The following is a 17415-nucleotide window of genomic DNA, read 5'->3' as shown; positions in this document are numbered from 1 at the left end:
GTATTAAAAATCTCCTTCAGGTGGAAAAACTGCATACTAAGGAGTTGGCTGAGCTATAACATTCCCCTCTTGGAGGGTTTTTTAAAAAATGTACAGGGATCTTTTAAATTTGGGGATGCTATGAAGTGGCAACCTTCACTTGCATCCTGAAGTACCATCCACCACTTCAGGATTTTATCCTCTTTCACTGTGTGGGTAGAGTAGGCCTGTGTCATCAAATGAGAATGAGCCACTGAGTGCAGAAAGTAGGAGCATTTTTCTGTGGTTCATGCTTAAGACAGTAGGTTTAAAAAGCCCTTTGCTGGAGACTCATACTGGCAAATGCATACTGGGCTCTGAGAAGCTCTGGGGAAGGGAGCCTGATCTCCCAAGCTGCCAGCTGTCTTAGAAGAAAAGAAAGGGCTGTAAGGTTCTTGGCTCCTTGTCCTCTATTTGCTCCACTCAGCTGTCTCCTTGAATCAGCAGCAGCAGCAGCAGGCATTTTTTTGGCAAGAACTTATTAATGTGAAGAGAGAAGAGGAATTGATGAGCACACACTTGTTCAGTTTGTAGTGTGAGGGGAGATGTGTAAGGCAACCTCAATCAGCTTTTTACAGATGCAGCCTCAAGAGGACAGGGAAAGCAGATGCAGCACACAGAACTTGTTTTCCAGTCTGTCGTCTGACACCAGCTACCCAAGGACTGTGCTCAAAGCACAAACAAAAGGAGATGCGCTTTTTCCACAAGGGCCTGCCTTCCAAAGATAAAGGAGGATGGAGTACAAGGCAAGGTGGAAAGAGAGGGAGCCACTGAGGTATGCAGAAGGAATAACGCAATTCAGGCTATTTTGCTGAGAGAGGAGAAAAAGAAGCCAGAGCATCCATTTGGCATCCATTTGATTTACCTGCCAAGAGATGAATCTGTGACTAGAAATACCCCTTTATGAATAGCATCTGTAAGCAGGAAGATAATCTGGGGCAGCCTGCGGTTAGCTGACTGTGCTGGGGACCTGAGCAAGAACATGAAAGAAATGGAATGTTTGAAGGTGATCATTTGGATTCTTGGCAGGCAGTACTTGCAGAGGGAATTGCAAGCCACTTGTTAGTACTTTCTCCTGTTTACATGCTCTTGTATTGTTTTTTTAGAGTGCTCCAATTTTCTAGATCTAACACATAGCAATTTTAAAAAGGGATAGTCTACAAGTGCTTTCTTCCTCCAGCAGCAACCTAGGCCCATCCCGCCAGTACCACATAGTATTAATTGCAGCAGAAATATGGTGATTCAGAGAACTGAGCTCAGCTTCAGTGCTTGTGTCTTATTGTGGTCAGGCCATGAATGACTAAGCCACCCTAGGAGGCAGTGTCCTTCAAGTTGGCCATCTAAAGCTTCAAGACTGAATCCCAATGGCCCCACACATGGAGACACAATTCTATCCAGTCACTTCCTTCAAAATCCTTCTAAAACTTCACTTCTGCTAAGCCTTTCCTTGGTGACAGCAATTTCATTTGGTATAAACAACTTCGCTACCCCATTTTTATTACTGCCCCTCACCCTCGGCCTTTCTATCTGCCTCATGATTGAGATTACAATTCACATTTTGCCTTTTCAAAATACACCTAGAGAAATGGCCAAGTCACTGCTGTGGGCCTTTGGATGTTCTGATAATACAAACAAAATTTTAGATATTGTAAAAGTAGCATGAGATTCAAACAGTGCAGAGAAGAGACCAGGAGCTATACAAGTATCATCATCTTTATTATTATTCCCAGGGCTTCTTTTGTAGCAGGAACTCCTTTGCATATTACGCCACACACCCCTGATGTAGCCAATCCTCCAAGAGCTTACAGGGCTCTAAGCACAGGGCCTACTGTAAGCTCCAGGAGGATTGGCTACACCAGGGGTTTGTGGCCTAATATGCAAAGAAGTTCCTGCTACAAAAAAAGCCCTGATTATTCCAGTGTTTCCTTCCAGCCATTTTCTGATTACTGCCAGTTTGGTGTAGTGGTTAAGTGTGTGGACTCTTATCTGGGAGAACCGGGTTTGATTCCCCGCTGCTCCACTTGCAGCTGCTGGAATGGCCTTGGGTCAGCCATAACTCTCGCAGGAGTTGTCCTTGAATGGTAGGGTTGCCAAGTCCAATTCAAGAAATATCTGGGGACTTTGGGGGTGGAGCCAGGAGACACTGGGGGCAGAGCCAGGAACAAGGGTGTGACAAGCATAATTGAACTCCAAGGGAGTTCTAGTCATCACATTTAAAGGGACAGCACACCTTTTTAAATGTCTTCCTTCCATAGGAAATAATGAAGGATAGGGGCACCTTCTTTTGGGGCTCATAGAATTGGACCCCCTGGTCCAATCGTTTTGAAACTTGGGGGGTACTTTGGGGAGAGGCACTAGATACTATATTGAAAATTTGGTGCCTCTACCTCAAAAAAACAGCTCCCCCAGAGCCCCCGAAGCCTCCAGAACAATTCCCCATTATACCCTATGAGAATCGATCACATAGGGAATAATGAAGACGTTTCCTTCTCTCCCCCACCCCTTACTGACGAGTCTGAAGCAGCGGATCGGCCTCTCTACTCACCAGTTGCTGCCAGCTTCTTCACAGAAACACAGACACACCATCCTACATTGAAGCCTTTCAAGTCAAGCCTCCGGAGGTGCAAAGGCACATGATCCTTTGCAGGCAGGGCTCCCTCTCCCCCCCGCCGCCAGCCAGCTGATTGGGGGCAGGAAGCAGCCTGAGAAAACTGAAGAAAGGCTGCTGCGATCGGGGCTGGGTGGGAAGGGAAGGGCAAGGAGAAACTGCTGGGATCGGGGCTGGGTGGGAAGGGCCGCCATTCCCCCTCCCCCCGCTTTCCAGATTTTTGGCGAGCGGGGGGAGAAGGCTCCAAATGGGGGGTCCCCCGGCTAGGCAGGGGATTTAGGAAGCCTACTGAAAGGGCAGCTTCTGGGAGAGCTCTCTCAGCCCCACCTACCTCACAGGGTGTCTGTTGTGGGGGGGGGGAGGTAAAGGAGACTGTGACCACTCTGAGACTCTGAGATTCAGAGTATAGGAGGATATAAATCCAATATCTTCTTCTTACCTGCATTTTTAAAGATGAGTCATGAGTATGATGTAAGAAAATGTGCTTAGATTATAAGACTTTAAAAATCTATCTTACCAAATGTTCTATGAGCCTCCCAGTACTAATAAATGTTAAATGGTGACCGAATTAATAAAATGTCTGAATAGTAAGGGTATTGGCTGAAGATTACTTTCTTTCATAAATCAAGGAATGACATTGTTGAATATTTGAAACCAATCACTTGGAATCTTGGACTCATGCTTATATCCTTATTACATAACCATTTATTGGTAATGTTTATTTTCCAAATGATCATTCTATATAAAGACAGACATATATATTCATTTTCTTCTTATTTTGAAGACACTGATAGAATAAATATTTTCTCAGGAGCTTCCTGGTTGAAAAGCTGTAGAGTTTTCAAATGCATTCCAGAATTGTTCCTTAAACCAATGTTGAACACAGCCACTAGGAAAGAAAGAATGAACATAGATGCAGGTGCAGGTTATCAACTTAATATTTACCAACAGTCCCAATGTAGTGTTTTCTGTGATGGTTGGCAGAGCTTCTGTTACCATCTGGATGCAAACCAGGATTTAGTGATCTGGACTATGGGGGCTCTTTTTTAGGGATTCTTGCTGAAGGTTCAGGGACATTCTGGGTAGGATGTGGCAGATGCGGAGGTCTTTTGCCCCCTTTGTATGCCCTATCACATTAAGGTCATGAAATATCTATAATTTTGTACTCCTTTCCATGCAGACTGGATCCTCCCACAACTCCAATTCCAAAGTACTTAATGGAGGAATATGATAAAGAAGGCTTGATTTGAGATAAGAGAAATGTGCCTGTCATGTTTTTCTTGACTTTCATGGCTCTTCCTTCCCCATTTTATCCTTACAGAGACCTTATGAGATAGGTTGGGCTGGAAGTAACTGGCCCAAGAGAACCCAATGAGCTTTCATGGCCGAAGTGAGGTTTGAACATTGGTCTCTTGCATTTTAACCACTACATCACAATGGGTCTCCTTGCATGACAATCAAGCCATTATGTCCAGCCTGCATGAGAGATAGCATCCAAGTCTTTTGTGTAGCTTTCCTGGCAAGAATTGGCCCTCTCCATTCCTCAGGTGAGGGGTGGTGAGGATATGATACATACTGGAAAGCTTGAAGGCATCCAGGTTCAAAAGCATGCCTTCTGGGCACAGAGAAGGTATCAGTGGGGGTGTCGGAGAGGTATTTGTGAATTTCCTGCATTGTGCAGGGGTTGGATTAGATGACCCTTCCAACTCTAACATTCTACAATTCTAATCTTATTTTCCATGATTAATTATAAATCTGATTAAGGGAGAGGTTATCCATTCCTAACTATTGGATTTTCTTCTTTCACTTCAGCACACGCATCCTATTTCACAGAAGGTAATGCTACTAAATTTTAAACATACTGCATTGCAAATAAAATGAAAAGTCCACCTGTTTGCAAAATGGAAAAGTATATCAAACTATGCTTTCCACATAGCATTAAATAAAACAGAATGCCATTTCCCCCAGACATCTCTTATGGATGTGACTTTCATTGAAATCTCACAGCAGGGTTCTTAGCCATTCCTCTGACTGTAGGTAATGTATTTCCTGCATGCCCTGACACCTTTTGTATACTTTTAAGAGTATGAATGCTACCAACAAAGGACAGAATCATAAAATTCAAATCCCAGCCTGTGAGGTCACTTATTTTACCCTATCAGTAGAAAAAAATGTTTCCTGCTGTGTATTTTCTATTGCTCACTTCCTTTGAAAGTGAAGGATTATCATAAAAGAAAAAAAAGTGCTTACGAAATCTCTTTAGTTCCTTATAAAAAGGATCATTTTCCAGATAATATTTGTTTCTTGATGAATTTGGCACTATTTATCAGGAACTTTACTCTTTGGCTATAAAATTTAAAGTCTAATCATAAACATTTTACTCAGAAGACAGGGCCAATTTCTACAGAAGCCAAAGAACCAACCAAACCTGTACAGAAGCCTCCAGCTGACTGCAGCAGCTCTATGGGTACTGATTGTTTTAAGAGTCAGCCATGGAATTTCTTTTGTGCTCTTTGGCTTCACCGAGATTCTTCAGACAGCAGATAGGAGGCAGCAATGGAGACCTCATTTTATCCTCATTCCACTCCATAAATTTTTTGTCACGGCTGCCTTACTGTTTTTTATTTAACTTTAAGGTTGTTGAGTCATTTGTTTTATGGTGACAGTCAGGCTGTGATATTAAAAAGTTTAATTTTGCCTTGTATTTTTATGATACTTTTTTAACTCATGCAATTTTTGATTTTAATATATTTTATCATTTGTAGGCATGTTGTTAGTTACCGTATTTTTCGCACCATAAGACGCACTCTCCCCCCCAAAAAAAGTGGGGGGGGGGAGTGTGTGCGTCTTATGGAGCGAAGATACGTACCTTCCTCCGGGGGGGGGGTGATCCGCTGCCTCCGCCTCTGATCCCGGCGCTTCCCTCGCGCCTGCCTGCCTGGCTCCAGCTCTGACGCTTACAGCAAGCGCCAGGATCGCTCCCTCGGCCCTCCAATCCCAGCGCTTGCTTTAAGCATCAGAGCTGAAGCCAGGCAGACAGGCACAGAGAAAGCACGCCGCCCCCTCCACAGCTGGCGCTCGCGAAGCGCTGGGTTTGCGGAGGGGGTGGGTGCTTCCTCCGTGCCTGTCTGCCTGGCTTCAGCTGATGCTTAAAGCAAGCGGTGGGATCGGAGGGCGGAGGGAGCGATCCTGGCGCTTGCTGTAAGCATCAGCTGAAGCCATGCAGACAGGCACGGAGGAAGCACCCACCCCCTCCGCAAACCCAGCGCTTCGCGAGCACTGTCTGTGGAGGGGGCGACGTGCTTCCCCCGCGCCTGCGTGCCTGGCTGGGAGACAAGCGGCGAGATCGCTCCCTCCACCCCCATCGCAAACCCAGCACTTCACAGGGAGCGATCTCGCCGCTTGTCTCCCAGCCAGGCACGCAGGCGCCAGCGTGCTTCCCCCACGCCTGCGTGCCTGGCTGGGAGACAAGCCGCGAGATCGCTCCCTGAGAAGTGCTGGGTTTGCGGTGGGGACGGAGGGAGCGATCTTGCCGCTTGTCTCCCAGCCAGGCACCTGCATCTAATGGTCCGGAGCGTCTAGTGGACCAAAAAATACGTTTGGGTAGCATGGCTTGTGCACCATAATAAAGATAGACTGAGGGAGCCTTGGCTCTTCAGATTAAAGCGGGACACAAATGTTTTAACAAGTCAAATAAGTGTATATTAACTACCCATATTTCTGCATGATGCTTCCAAGTATTTGCCATTCAACTATTATAAGTAGGTGATATTTAACAATAGTAAAAGATGTTTCCTCCCTGCATATTAAACACTGGCTTCAGCAGATCTCCCAGCCAGTTCTAAAGTATGAATGATTGTATTGATGTATCATTACCTGCCTGTCACAATTTAACTGAATAATAGTTGTATTTCGTAGTTTTTACCTCAGCCAGAGTGAGCTGGACAACTCCACAGTTATCCTTGTCTAAGATCTGAAACATTCCTAAATGGAAAAAGAACAGATGTTATAATTAAACAGTAATGTTAGATAACGTCCCAAAACTTGGGAATGAGGCAAAACATGGAAACATGTTTTATTCAAATCTGAATGTAGGTTACTTTTTCTGAGCAGTGTTGTCCAAAGACACTTGTGGAATCCCTTTTGTATGTGGCTGGGCATTTTCGATTGCAAACAAGCACTTTTTTGCTTTTTATAAAGTAAGATACCAGAGACTCTCTAGAACTCTCCAGCACGACAAGACCATCCATATCCTCCTCTAACCAATGTACACCAGTGTGAGACAGTCAGACAGTAGGGTCACTTAACAGTTGAACCACCAGAGCAAATTAGTTCAGAAGAGTCAAGCAATAGACAGGAAAATAAACCCATAAGCACAGGGAGCTCCCTTATACTGAGTCAGAGCTATCTATCAGTATTGTCTGCTCTGACTGTCAGTGGGTCTCTAGGGTCTCAGGCAAAAGTCTGTCACATCACCTACTACTTCCCCAAATTTCTCCCAATGGCTCTACAGAAACTGGCCTGGGGGGAGGAGAATATGTTCTTGATCTCAAAATGGAAATTAAGCAGACCCCAAGCAACATGATCCATTGAACCTTCCAAGTGGAAAGTTGAAATGGAAGCCGGTGTATACATGGGGCACATTTCAGAGCTGTATAATAGACATCAGCTTATGTTTTCCCAGCATTCTCCAGAGGTCTCCAAAGCAGCATTCAGAATTAGGGGTGTGTATTCAGCTGTATCCAAGCTGAAAAAATACCCCCAAAATACCTTACCATCACCATCACAAAACCTTTATTGGCATAACAAGACAACACCATATGGATAACAATCGAGTCCATGATCAAAAAGAACATCTCCTCCTGGAAGCATGGTAATTTTGCTACAGATTCAATGGTTTCACTCTTGTTTGAGGCTAATAGTGAAAAGATCTTATGGTCCTCAGATTGACCCTCCAAGGGTTTCAAAAAGAGTTTTAAAAATATAACATGAAGATCGTCATAGAATTTACAATACAGAAGAACATGGTGATTATCCTCAATCTCATTCATCCCACATGTGCATAGCCTATCAAAATATGGAATTTTCTTAAATCTCCCATATAATACCATAGATGGGAGAACGTTAAAGAAGCTAATGTAAATACCCTGCGGAGGTGAGGATCGGTCAGACAAGATAAGAATACAGGAAGGGTAGAACCAAAGGAAAGCTCCCAATGTGCTAGGGAACAATGGCCAGAGGCAAGGCTTTTTAATTCTTACCAGTATTTGGGGGGGTATTTTTAAAAGCCAGATACAGATCAGAGAATCTAACTGGCTACTGGTAAAGCTGATTCCAAATGAAGCTGATTTTTTTCCAGCTTTTTAAATGTATATTCGACTATATAGTATAGCTGATGGTGAAGAGGTTTAAAGGGCTACAAAGTTAACTTTCAGTTCTCCTCTAGGGCTCTTTCCTGCCTTTTGCTCTGATTTCCAGGTCATCAGGAGGGAGGCAGAAGAGGCATCTCTGCAGCCCAGTGGTAAAAGCACCTTATGGGGAACTGTAGTGCCTTAGAGCCAGTCATTGCAATGATCTTGCAAATGGCATTGCATTGCAGGCTTGCAACTTCAGACCTCCAGCTAAGTAACTACCTTACTTTTCTCAACCATTTCCCAGGTAACAGGAGGGAGAGGAGAAAGAGTAGTAGCAATTTGGCAAATAAGATTTCAGATTAGGGGGAACACTACTCATTAGCCAATCACAGAAGTTTGTTATAAAAAAAAAATCTTCTGTGCATGAGCAAACAGCATAAAAGCAAGCGTCTGGTTGACCTAGGCTCCATTGCTGAGAATGGTTTGGGGAGTGCGCACTGGCTTTGGCATCAGCGGCTGCTCTGAGCCTGATCCCTGCTGCCTAAAAGACTCTGCTGTGGACTTTGGATCAGATCAGGTTTCTAAAAACTCTGTTCTGATTCTGGGCCTGCCATCAGTGCTGTTGAGCTGGCATTTGCCACAATTGTACTAGGTTCTGCTGCTGGGCACTACTAAGTTGGCACTGGGTTGTGCTGCTGGGCACTATTGCACTAGTTCTGCTGTCCCTGCAACCCCCTTCCCTCTCACCTGGATTGTGATTCTGAGCTTTACATCAGTCCTGGAGCTGGCATTTGCCACAATGGCACTGCATTCTGCTGCTAGGCACTAGTGCATTGTACTGGTTCTGCTGTCCTTGCAGCAATGCTCCCCTTCAGTTTCTACTTCAGAGGTTCTCAGATTTGACCTTAGTCTTGTTGGGTTTTGGTACTACCACAGTGACACTGGTTCTGCTGGGCATATGGCCCTGGATCTGCTGCTGGCCTTGCAAAAATGCCACACCCACCCACTTCATTTTCTACTGCACAGATTCTCTGAGGCATTCTGCTGGGCCTGAATTGCCTTGCTACTTTTCCCTCATTGAAAACAATGGAGGATGGGGACTCCTTATTTGAGTGCCCACAGAATTGGACACCCTGGTCAATTTTTTTTGAAACCTGGAGTTATTTTGAGGAGAGGCTCCAGCAGCTATGCTACAAATTTGGTGCCTCTACTTCACCCACCCCCCCAACCACTAAATATATACCCAGATAGATTTGCCATTGAATTTAATGGTTCCCATAGGTATAATGGACCCCCAAAAATCAGTATTCCTGAATATTCCTGAATCCAAATATCATACCAGTATTGGGATTCAGGAATATTGGAGAATATTATATTTTTCAAGTCCAATATACACAAAAAAACCTAGTTCTTTTTGTTGCATACCTCTATTCAGAATCATCTCAATAGACTGATCACCATATTCATTTTCAGCTGGAACCTTTACATTGCATATTCAAATATACCGTACATTGTATTGTATATTAAAATTATTGCTTACTGTCCTCAATTTTGTTTTCTCAAAGTGACCTCAAAATGTTTTTCCACAGACATCATTTCATTCTTAGTGGACCACAAACCCCAGCCAACATCATCATTGCAATTTCTGAGTCAAACTTAGAACAGCCTCACTGTCCAGCAAGGTCACTGTCCTTTCATCCTTTTCTGAAGTTACATACCCACCACTGAAGAGCACCCAGAAATAGAAGATGAGGAACAAATGGCAGGGCATTGCTCGGGGGGGGGGGGGGGCGGGGAGGCAGTTGGGTAAGACTTGCTGGTGTTCACCAATGTTGGACCGTGTGCTGGTATGCTCTGGATTTGTGAGGCTTTATAATAGACAGCAACTGTTGAGTTAATATCGAAGTTGCAGAAGTTGATGAACATGATAAGAATAAAAGGGAAAATACCAAACACATGGAAAGAAGCTGTTATTCCGTTGATTCCAAAGGAAGACAGAGATCTCACGCATGTAAAAAATTATGGACCAATTTCGCTTTTAAATAATGATTATAAAATATATACAAGAATCTTGGCAGAACGGTTTAAACAACATTTGATAAATTTTATAAAGGAAGATCAAGCGAGGTTTCTTCCCAAAAGGCAAATAAGAGACAATATTAGAACTGTTGTAAATATTGTAGAATATTATGAAAGACATCCAGAAAAGGAAGTCGCATTATTCTTTGCGGATGCAGAGAAAGCATTTGACAATTTAAACTGGGACTTTATGTTTGCAGTAATGGAGAAAATGGAGTTAGGAGAAAGCTTTATAAGAATGATAAAAGCAATATATACTGAACAATGTGCAAGGCTATGTATAAACGCAGATCTTACAGAAGATATGATAATTAGCAAAGGTACAAGACAAGGCTGTCCGCTTTCCCCATTGTTGTTTATAATGACTCTTGAAATATTACTGATGCAGATTTAAGAAGATAAAGAAATAGGATTAAAAATAAAAGGATTTACTTACAAATACAGAGCATTTGCAGATGATATGTTTATAAATGAAAATCCTATACAAGTTACACCTTTGTTGTTAGCTAAAATACAAGAATATGGGGAGTTAGCGGGACTTCGTATTAACAAAGAGAAATCAAAATTTTTATGTAAAAATATGCAAACAAATAAGCAACAGGCCTTACAGAGACTGATGGGCTGTGAAGTTACCTCCAAGGTAAAATATTTGGGTGTGGAGATAACAATGAAGAATATTGATTTGTTCAAAAATAACTATGAGAAGCTATGACATAAAATCGATGAAGATATGTTAAAATGGAATAAACTTAATTTGTCTTTGCTGGGTAGAATAGCTGCAATTAAAATGAATATTCTACCAAGAATAATGTATGTGTTTCAAACTATTCCTATTGTGAAAGATAGTAAACAATTTGATAAATGGCGAAGAAAAATTTCAGAATTTGTGTGGGCTGGGAAGAAACCAAGGATTAAAATGAAAATTTTGACAGATGCAAAAGAGAGAGGTGGATTTCAACTATCGAACTTGAAATTATATCAAGAAGCAGTTTGTTTAGTGTAGATAAAAGAATGGATAATGCTGTTAAATAAAAAACTCTTAGCGCTGGAAGGTCACAGAAATAAATTTGGCTGGCACACGTATATGTATTATGGAAAAAAGAAGATGGACAGTTTTTTCTCTCACCATTATATAAGAAATAATTTGCTAAATACATGAATGAAATACAATAAATATGGAGATGAGAGAAGACCGTTATGGATAGTGCCAGCTGAAGTAATAAAGATAACAGCTGAGATAAGTGAAGAAATGTGGTTGTCATATAATCAATTATTAAAAATACAAGGTGGCAAAATAGAATTGAAAACTGCTGAAGAGCTGAATAATAAATATGATTGGTTCCAAATGCAACAAATAAAGAGTTTGGTGGATAATGATATCAAAACTGAAGGAATAAGAAAAGAACAAACAGAAATGGAAAAAGTTCTGCTTGGAGACAATGAAAAATTAATTTCAAAAATATATAAATTACTTTTAAAATGGTCTACAGAGGATGAAGTAGTGAAATCTCAAATGATTAAATGGGCAATTAATGTAAATAAAGAAATACAGATGGAAACTTGGGAATATTTGTGGAAGAATTTTGTAATGTACTCAGTGACAAGACGTGTTGAAGGCAACATACTTTATTAGCGGGTACATCACAAGAGCGAGAATGGCGGGCCAGGTCCCGATTATATACATGCCCCGGAACAACCCTCTGTAAGGCCAGGTCCAATCCTGGTCAGTTAAACTTCCCGCCACAGATTTTGATTGGCGGTGCGTATTATCGAGCTACATCCGGGGACCAGTGGGGTTCCACTGGTTGCCTCTGTAGCGTGCACTGTGCTGTAGATAGGGATTAGAATGCAGGACATAACACTCCTCCCCCTCTAGTTCAGGACATAGTCTTTCAAGTACGCTGGTGCCCGGCGTTCCCTGGTCGACCTCCTCGGGATTGCTTGGGGAATCGGTGCGGCCGCTGCAGCTGGCGGGGTGGCGGTTTCCCCTTGTTGAGGTGTTGCCGGACACTGACTGGCCGTTGCTTGTTGCTCGTCCGGAGTCTCTTCTCTGGTGGGGTTGCTTCCACCGCTGTGGTGCTCTTCCGCCCGTGCAGTCGGTGTGGCCAGCATGGGCAGGGTATTTTCCGGGGGTGTTGCTGTCAGTTCTTCCCCGCTTCCCCCGCCCCCCATGGCAGTCGGTTCCTCTGGCAAAGTGCAGCGGCGCAACTGATTGATATGCCTCCTGAGAACCTGCCCCCCCTCTGTCGAGACCTCGTATGAGTGGGACCCGGTCACATGCAGCACCCGGGCGGCTAACCACTCCGGGCTGCTTGCAAAATTCTTAGCGTACACCAGATCCCCTGGGAAGAACCCCCTGGCGGCTTCCCTGGTTTCAGGGGAACTGCGGAGGTCAGTGGCCCGGTCGGGATGTAGCCTATCTAACCTTGTGATCAATTTCCTCCCCATTAGTAATTCGGCAGGGCTTTACCCGGTGACGGGGTTGGGGGTGATTCGGTTGTCAAATAGGAAGACTGCCAGGCGGTGGTCCCAGTCGCCCTGTACAATATGCCCCAGGGCCTCTTTGGTGGTGCGCACCATGCGCTCAGCCTGGCCATTGGTGGCCGGATAGAAGGGGACAGACCTAATGTGTTGAATGAGATATCTATTCAAGAAATCCTGGAATTCCTGGGAGGTGAAAGCGGTCCATTGTCCGTGACCAGGGTATCGGGGATTCCGTGTGTGCAAAAGACCCTTCACAAGGCTGAAATTATAGATATGGAGGAGCCCGAGTCCACCTCCATTTTGCATGGAGCGCCCTCGATTAGGACCCACAGTCTAACTTTGTCGGGGGCGGTGAGGGGCAAGTTCATTACCTGCAGGCTGGTCGATGCTGTTGTGTGAGCATCGGTCGAGTCATGGTGAGCGGCCTAGCATCTGTGAGTTGCCTTGGCCCGGCAAGCCCGCGCTATGTGGCCCACCTTCCCGCAGTCCATATTGCGATAGGGGAAGTCCCGTCTCTCGTGGGGGTCACCACAGCTGGCACACTTGCTGTTGGTTGGTCTCTCTGTGGCTTGTTGCCGCGTGGGGGCTCTTGGGCCCATTCCTTGTTGGCGGCGGAGCTGGAAGGCCTCTTCGTCCTCTGGGTCGCTGGGCGCCATCTCTTCCTGGTGGACTTCTCCTAGCAGGTTGTTGTATGCTTTGGTGGTTCTTTCAAATGCGGTTGCTTCGTTGCAAGCTTGTTGAAGGGTGAGTTCCTCCTTTGCGAAGAGCTTTTGCTGCAGCTGTTTGTCTCGGAGGCCCCATACAAATCGGTCTCTCAAGGCTTCCTCCCGCTTGTCAAAACCGCAGTTCTCTGCGATCTGGCGGAGAGCAGCCAGGTAGATGGCAACCATTTCTCCGGGCCCTTGATCTCTCTTGTGGAAGAGGAATTGGCGGGCGATGATGGAAGGCTGGGGCAAGAAATGCCCGGTGAGGAGTCTGACAATCTCCCCGTACATTCTCTCGGTGAGCTTCGCAGAGGCTGAGAGACCTCTGGCGATCTCGAAGGTGGCCTCCCCGCAGACGCTCAGGAGTATGTCCCTCATGCGGCTGTCGTCGGTAATCATGTTTGTGCGTAGGTAACATTCGACCCGCTCCGTGTAGGTCTCCCACCTCTCGGGGTTGGCGGGGTCGAACTCAGCAAGATGGCCCGTCGTTACACTCGGGTTCGCCATGGCAGCGGGCACTATAGTTTGGTACTTGCTTTCAGCTGCTAGGACATTATATGCGCAGTTTTGGAAGCAAGAAAAAATACCAGAGAAATGGGATTGGATTGTAAAAGTTATGACATGGAGTGAAATGGACAAATTAACAAGAACTTTAAGAGACTATGATTTAGAAGTTTTTAAGATGGAGTGGAAAAAGTTCAGAAGATATGTAGAAAAAGAGTGGAAAATAAAAGGACATTGGACAATTTTTGATAATGATTAAGTTTTAGAAAAAAGAAGAATATTAATTTTTGGTTTTATTAGTTAAGGGTACCTTTAAATATTAATATTTTAAGTAAATAACACCGGCGGGGATCAAGTAACGGGGGGTGGGGTGGGTAGAAAGTAATATATGGGATAGATAAAAGAAGTTATTAATGATGCAAGAAATATAATTTGTTACCATATATTACTAAATAAAATTGTTTTAACCAAAGATTGCAAATTTGCAGTCCTCTTGCCCTTCCCCCACAAGAACACTGTGGCACAGAGTGTTAGAGCTGCAGTACTGCAGTGCTAAGCTCTGCTCATAACCTGAGTTCGATCCCCAGTGGAAGCAGGGTTTTTAGGTAGTCGGCTCCAGGTTGACTCAGCCTTTCATCCTTCTGAGGTTGGTAAAATGAGTACCCAGCTTTGCTGGGGAAAAAGTTTAGATGACTGGGGAAGGCAATGGCAAACCATCCCATAAATTAAAAAAAAAGTCTGCTATGAAAACGTTGTGAAGTTGTAAAAAACAATGTCACCCCAGAGTCGGAAACAACTGGTGCTCGCACAGGGGACTTTTCCCTTCCTGCCCCTTCCCCCACCAGGAAGGAATGCTAATCCTCTTCTCTTTACTCAATCAGTTTCAGTTTGCTTTATTACAGTCCATGACCAAATACACAGCACAATGCAGGCCAACAACAACCACATAAAAATTGTAAAAATCAAGGTGGACCTAAATAGGTAAAACGTAAGATATTTAAAAAAATAAATGTGAAAATAAAATATAGGACATTAGTATGAATAATGAGATATGAAATCTTTAACAGAACCAGAAAAGAGAAGTAAATTGCTAGCATCTTTGCGAAGAGTCAAAGTTTTCTCTTTTGCAAGGAATTTATGTCCTAGCAACTTTCACTGGATTTTGGCTAGGAAAACTTTTGCAGACAATCTTTAGCTGTTTTAGGAAAGAAAAGGCACTTAGCCAAATTTAGTCTTAATTGTAGAAATATGGTGTAAAATCTGAACCCCCACCAGGCAGATATCTCATCACCTTTCCCATCTTGTGTTTATATATATGCCCCATGGTATCAAAGGGGGGAGGCACAATTGAAATATTTTTCTGAATTCTCATATTCTCCTGATTTTGGATCTAAGTGTACAAATTCAAACTTTTGAAATTCTGCAAGAATTTCTCCATAAACAAAATGAATGGTTTTAGATTCTTGAAAGGAAGATGTGTATATGCTAAAAAAAAAGCAAGTCAGTTTGAAAGTTCCGTGGCTTGCTCAAAACACTACTGTTTTGCAAGGGTGCCAGTCTCCAAGTGGAACCTGGAGATCACTCCCAAAAATATAATGTAATGCCCAGAACATTAAGGCTAGTGCCTCTGGGAGAAAAAGTGTCTGCATGTCTTGTAATTTTCAAATTTGATTCAGAGATTCAGAAATCTCCAGCCTGGGGCTGGCATCCCAAAGTTCCACTTACAGCTAATCTTTCTCTGCTAGAGAAAAGACCCTGCCTGTAAACTGCCTTGAGGCTAAGAGTTCTTCTAGATTAGAAACTATTCCTCTGATAATTTATTTCTTTTTGCTTTACCTTTTGAGTCTGAGAATATTCTTCTAGTGACCGTTATCAGTTTCCCTTGTACTTTATGAACATATGAACATATGAAGCTGCCTTATACTGAATCAGACCCTTGGTCCATTTATGTAGCTTTAATTTAAAGGAGAATACTTTTAAGATATTTAGCTTGTGATCTCCTTTGTTTTAAAGAAATGGTGTACCTAACGGATCTCTTTGTTAAGTTTTTTTTTTATCTGGGACAATGGGTTGGAAGTTTATATTTGTAATCTTGGGTTTATATGGATCATCTATTCTGCTAAAGCAATACAGTATCCAACTTTTTGGAAATTTTATTCTCTTGGGATTTTTGTTAAGAACATCTTATACCAGAAGCATGTGGTCTTCAGGTGTTGCATCTTGCAGTTTTTCTGTCTTACTTTAGGCTGCTTTCCAATTTTTCATTCATTTGAATCTGGGGGTTCCATTTGATGGTTGGTACTGAGTTTTTGTTTAGAGCAGTGTTTTGAAGTTCTGCCTCATAAATTTTGGTTTCTACAAGACCTCTTTTCATTTGAAGTTATAACATGTTACAGAGGAACATCTATACCCTTCCTTGGGTGAAACTGACTGCCCTCTCACCATGCATCTTCTTTCTTAAGTCTTGAGAAACTAATACTTTGCTTTACCAGCGAGCCAGTTATTCTCAGTGTCATGTTTCTTATGGAAATACCCTTTCTAGATTTGTTAGTAATTTAGTAGGCAGGATTCCTGAAAACTCTTGGTCTTCATTGGAAATCTGGACTTTAATACTGTTCTGCATTCCTCAAAATGTATATCTTCATTTGCTCTCTTGATGTCTTTTATAGTTATGTTCCATCTATGAACTGTGCATATCAATCTTCCTATTCAGCTATTTGGTGAACCTCTTACCTGTGGAAAGAGGCATCTATATGCTTATCTATCATATTTTATGCCTCCATCTATAGCATTTTGTTGGAGCATGACTTTTCTGAGTGTTTTGTTCAGAAAATCCTTTCTATGTTTCATGTTCTTACCATGGTAGGACTCCAATTCTGCTTGTTTTTTGAAGGATTAACTATTATTTGCTTTTAGGATGTTTGTTGTTAAAAGTTTATTGAAACCCACTTTCACACCTACGTGAGACCCACAGCAGTGGTGTAGGGAGAGGGGGCGGGTCGCCCCAGGTCTGGGGGGCCCCTTGGCTGGAGGCAGCCAGGGCCAAGGTGGGTGGCTGCCGGGGCCATGCTGCGCCGCTCCAACAGGGGGGGCTCTCTCTGCCCGCCTGCGAGCCCAAGGGCCTCCCTGCCCTGCCCTGCGCGCCACGAGGAGGCGCCGCCAGTTACTAGGGCAAGCTGGTCCTTGCCTCCGGCGAGGCAGCCCGGGGAGCACGCTGCTGCGCTCCACGCAGCGCGCAAGGGGCCTGTGCTGCTGCCGGCCGCTGAGGTCATAGAGCGGGAGCCAGGGCGGGGGTGGCCGTGGCGCCGGTGCCTCCCGACCGCGGAGCCAGTCTCTCTGGCCCCGCCGGCGAACTTGATGTAGAACCATATTCACTGCAGCAAGTCAGGGTTTGCTTTATGGAATTTACAGGATCAGTCAGCATACAGACTATCTTAAATTCTTTATCTGGCACTCCTTTTATTTCTTGGTTTTCTGTAATCATGTAAGCTAAAATTGCTAATAATTTTTATCCTTGTTCTTTAAAGATGATATAAAAGATTGAGGTAATTGACCATTACTTTGAAGTATTGCTCTTAGTTGAGTGTAAATTTTTGCAACAATTTCTAAAAAGTTACATAAGATAGTATGCGTCTTTAATATTTGGAAAATAAATTCCAGGCAA

General features: G+C 43.6%; 1 protein-coding gene across 1 annotated transcript in view; it reads right to left on the bottom strand.

Moving 5' to 3' along the window:
* Positions 1-3393: 3393 nt before the first annotated feature.
* Positions 3394-17415, bottom strand: part of CAPN8 (calpain 8) — a 110808-nt gene continuing 96786 nt past the window's right edge. The window contains exons 20-21 of the mRNA XM_060246064.1: positions 6552-6610; positions 3394-3515 (exon numbers count right to left, since the gene is read on the bottom strand). Coding sequence (XP_060102047.1) covers positions 3492-3515; positions 6552-6610 — 83 coding nt within the window. The 3' untranslated portion in view covers positions 3394-3491. The remainder of the gene's footprint in view (positions 3516-6551; positions 6611-17415) is intronic.

The sequence above is a fragment of the Heteronotia binoei genome, chromosome 1 (genome assembly GCF_032191835.1).
Source record: "Heteronotia binoei isolate CCM8104 ecotype False Entrance Well chromosome 1, APGP_CSIRO_Hbin_v1, whole genome shotgun sequence".
In the NCBI taxonomy this organism is placed as follows: Eukaryota; Metazoa; Chordata; class Lepidosauria; order Squamata; family Gekkonidae; genus Heteronotia; species Heteronotia binoei.
The sequence above is the reverse complement of the archived record's forward strand: the minus strand, read 5'-3'. Positions and strand labels throughout refer to the sequence as shown.